Source organism: Montipora capricornis, chromosome 2 (genome assembly GCF_036669925.1).
Source record: "Montipora capricornis isolate CH-2021 chromosome 2, ASM3666992v2, whole genome shotgun sequence".
NCBI classification, from domain to species: domain Eukaryota; kingdom Metazoa; phylum Cnidaria; class Anthozoa; order Scleractinia; family Acroporidae; genus Montipora; species Montipora capricornis.
Window position 1 is genome coordinate 16,925,765 of NC_090884.1, and position 2,753 is coordinate 16,928,517.

The 2,753-nt window shown below is 40.2% G+C and overlaps 1 protein-coding gene across 1 annotated transcript; it reads right to left on the bottom strand.

Moving 5' to 3' along the window:
* Nucleotides 1–271: 271 nt before the first annotated feature.
* LOC138034706 (uncharacterized) lies at nucleotides 272–1,555 on the bottom strand. The gene is made up of 2 exons (XM_068881870.1): nucleotides 1,007–1,555; nucleotides 272–499 (listed from the first exon to the last, which is right to left on the bottom strand). The coding sequence occupies exons 1-2, from the start codon at nucleotides 1,553–1,555 to the stop codon at nucleotides 272–274; spliced, it is 777 nt and encodes a 258-aa protein (XP_068737971.1).
* Nucleotides 1,556–2,753: the final 1,198 nt, after the last annotated feature.

Below are 2,753 nucleotides of genomic sequence, written 5' to 3' on the forward strand. Positions count from 1 at the left end.
CCCGCTCTGATCATTCGTTGAATTTGTTCCTGGTAGTCCCTGGTTCAACTTCCCAGTTGCACTTGTAAATAGCCAACTGGTTTGCCTCCGGCCAGTTGGGATTCTTAACAGTTGTTGTTGTTGTGTTCTGTTGTTTCGTTGATTGTGTTTCATTGACCCTGAAAAGCCCTTATGGGGAGCGGTCAATTAAGTATGTATGTATATGTATGTATATGTATGTAAGTTCAACTGCACTCAGTTTATAATTTAACTGGACTCTTCTGATGTTAAGTTATGATGCATTTACAACATGTGTGTTGACAAATGTTACTGTTTCCACATAAATGTCAATCCCAAAAGATTCACCTTCTCTCAGTGGGTCAATGCTGTTGAGAAGTTCTTGATACTGTTCTGGAGATAGAGGGCACCCCGTTTCTGGTACCTCCACAATGGCCTCACCCAAAGTTGCTTCCTCAGGAAGTGGGCCATCCCAGTCAATTCCATACCGCTGAAACTCCTCCTGGAAAAAAAGGAAGAGAGAAAATTTTATTGGCAAAAGGCGAATTGAAATTAGGCAGTTTTTGTTTTTTTTTTTTCTTCTTGTATCAAAAGTTACAGCAAAAAGCCAACAGGGTGACTGCTCTTAATATATTCACATTCTTTGAAAGAGATTTACTCCAATCATCAGAAGTCAGCTGGAAACTGGAAACTGGAAACTGGAAAATGGCTTCACAAAAGAATGAGAATTAATTGAAGGTGTTTACAATTTTGGACTCCTTTCTGTAAATTAGAGTCAGACCTATCCCTTTTAATTAAAATCTAGCCAAGCTGTTTTAATAACTTCCATGTACTTGTTCAAAAACCTGGTTTATTGACATAAATTATCATGATGCCAGTAAGTCAACACTTAACACTTAAATCAAGCCCCTCTGGACTCTTAAATCAAGCCCCTCTAGAAAGAAGGGGGAGTTGTGTGTTTTGGGGGCACATTGAGTCAAAATTTGTTTTCAAATTTCACTCTGTTTACCTGAGAAGTAGGCTCATAAACATGAGCCACATGCTGGGAGCTCCTCAAGTTGAGAAGGCCAAGGATGTAAAGTTGCATAGGACTTCTATTGCCTGCTGTTCTTATCCTATGGCGTACAAAACCTTGTTTCCATTTCTCTATGTGCCCGTTAATTCTTGGAACGTATACATAGTGTAAAGAAAATAAATGCTGTGGGTTTGATGGTTCCAATACACCATTGTCTTCCAAGTGGTAAATGATAAATGATAAATGATAAATGTAAGAGACCCCATCAAATAAATCACGCCACAACCTTTCTATTCTTTGGTTGTGAACACTGCGACCTGTGATCATGCTTCCTCTCCCTGGCCCCCTCTGAGGGTGTTGTAACATATACAGTGAGACAGCAGTATTTTCGCCGCCCTTGTCTGACCGCACTCTTGATGGCAATCCATATTCTTGCGTAGCTTTCAGAAAGGCATCTAGGACAGTTTCAGCTCGATTGTTGGTACTGCATTTCAAAAAAACGGGGATTCTCGTGAAGCCATCTATTCCTCCATGAATGACCATTCTCCACCAAGAAATTAAGAATAAGTTTAATATATATGTTGCTCCTTTCATAATACCAGTAGATTAAGAAAAAACAAGTTTCTATATGGGAATTGGTAATAATGGATAAACTTGAGTAGCTCTTGCACTACAAACCACCACCCCCCTCCCTCAAAAAAATATGAAATAAGTACTACAAAAAATATGAAGGCCTCACCGAATAAGTTTGTGATTTCCATCAATATGCCATAGTGCTAAGGGCCCAGACACATTGTATTGTCTTCTTGGTGTTAAACGCAGCCACCTCACTGCCACTCCTTGGGGATCAACCCTCTGCATTGCTTCCCTGACACGGAGCTGCGCTGGTCTCAAACCAGTAACACTGAGATGAGAAATTACCCTGCGGTAACCTGCATTGGGAAACTCTCTTAGCACTCCTCTTACTTTAACCACAAGTTCTTGATCAGATATAGCCACATTCTGACGAGCTGAAAGACCATACGTCTTCATTCGCCTGAAGATGGTACTTTCCGACACAGGGACTGACAACTCGAAATTAAAGAGATACACAAGATGGTCATAGCTTATGTCCAAGGCAGGGCGTCCGGGCCGCCCAGAATAAACAGCTCCTGTCACAAAGGGGGAAATGGTGTTAACCTCTTCAACTCTTCGTAACTTTGAAATAGTGTCAGTAATTAGATGGTGAATATCATCATCAACAAGATTGACATCACAGAGTCGAAGCACATGAGAGGCCAATTGTTCAAGTCTAAATACAGCAGCATCTAATCCATCTGAGTCCAAATTTTCTATCTGTCTCAACAGATCCAATAATGTGCCCCTTAACTGCACTCTTAAAATTTCCTGTTCTTGATCCATTTCCTGTTAAAAGAGTGAATAATGTATTTCATAATATCACTAGGTATCACTTACAAGAACAAGGCTGTAAAGCCCAACAATAATACTCATCATTAATGCCCGACAAAATCTATGGCCATTTTCATGTTGGGCCCCTGATGTTAACCCATATTATATTCTCTTCCCTTGAAGGTCAAACCCTTTCAGTCATTTAGTGAAGGCTTACTTTAACTATCAGAATCTTAATTTTTTTCTTTTCGCAGGAGTGTGTTCGGAGAATCCAGGGGTTATCTAATGAACTTTTTTCTTTTTCTCTAAGCAGTCGCTAATTGATTGGGGAATTTTGGTCGGCTTGGGGACT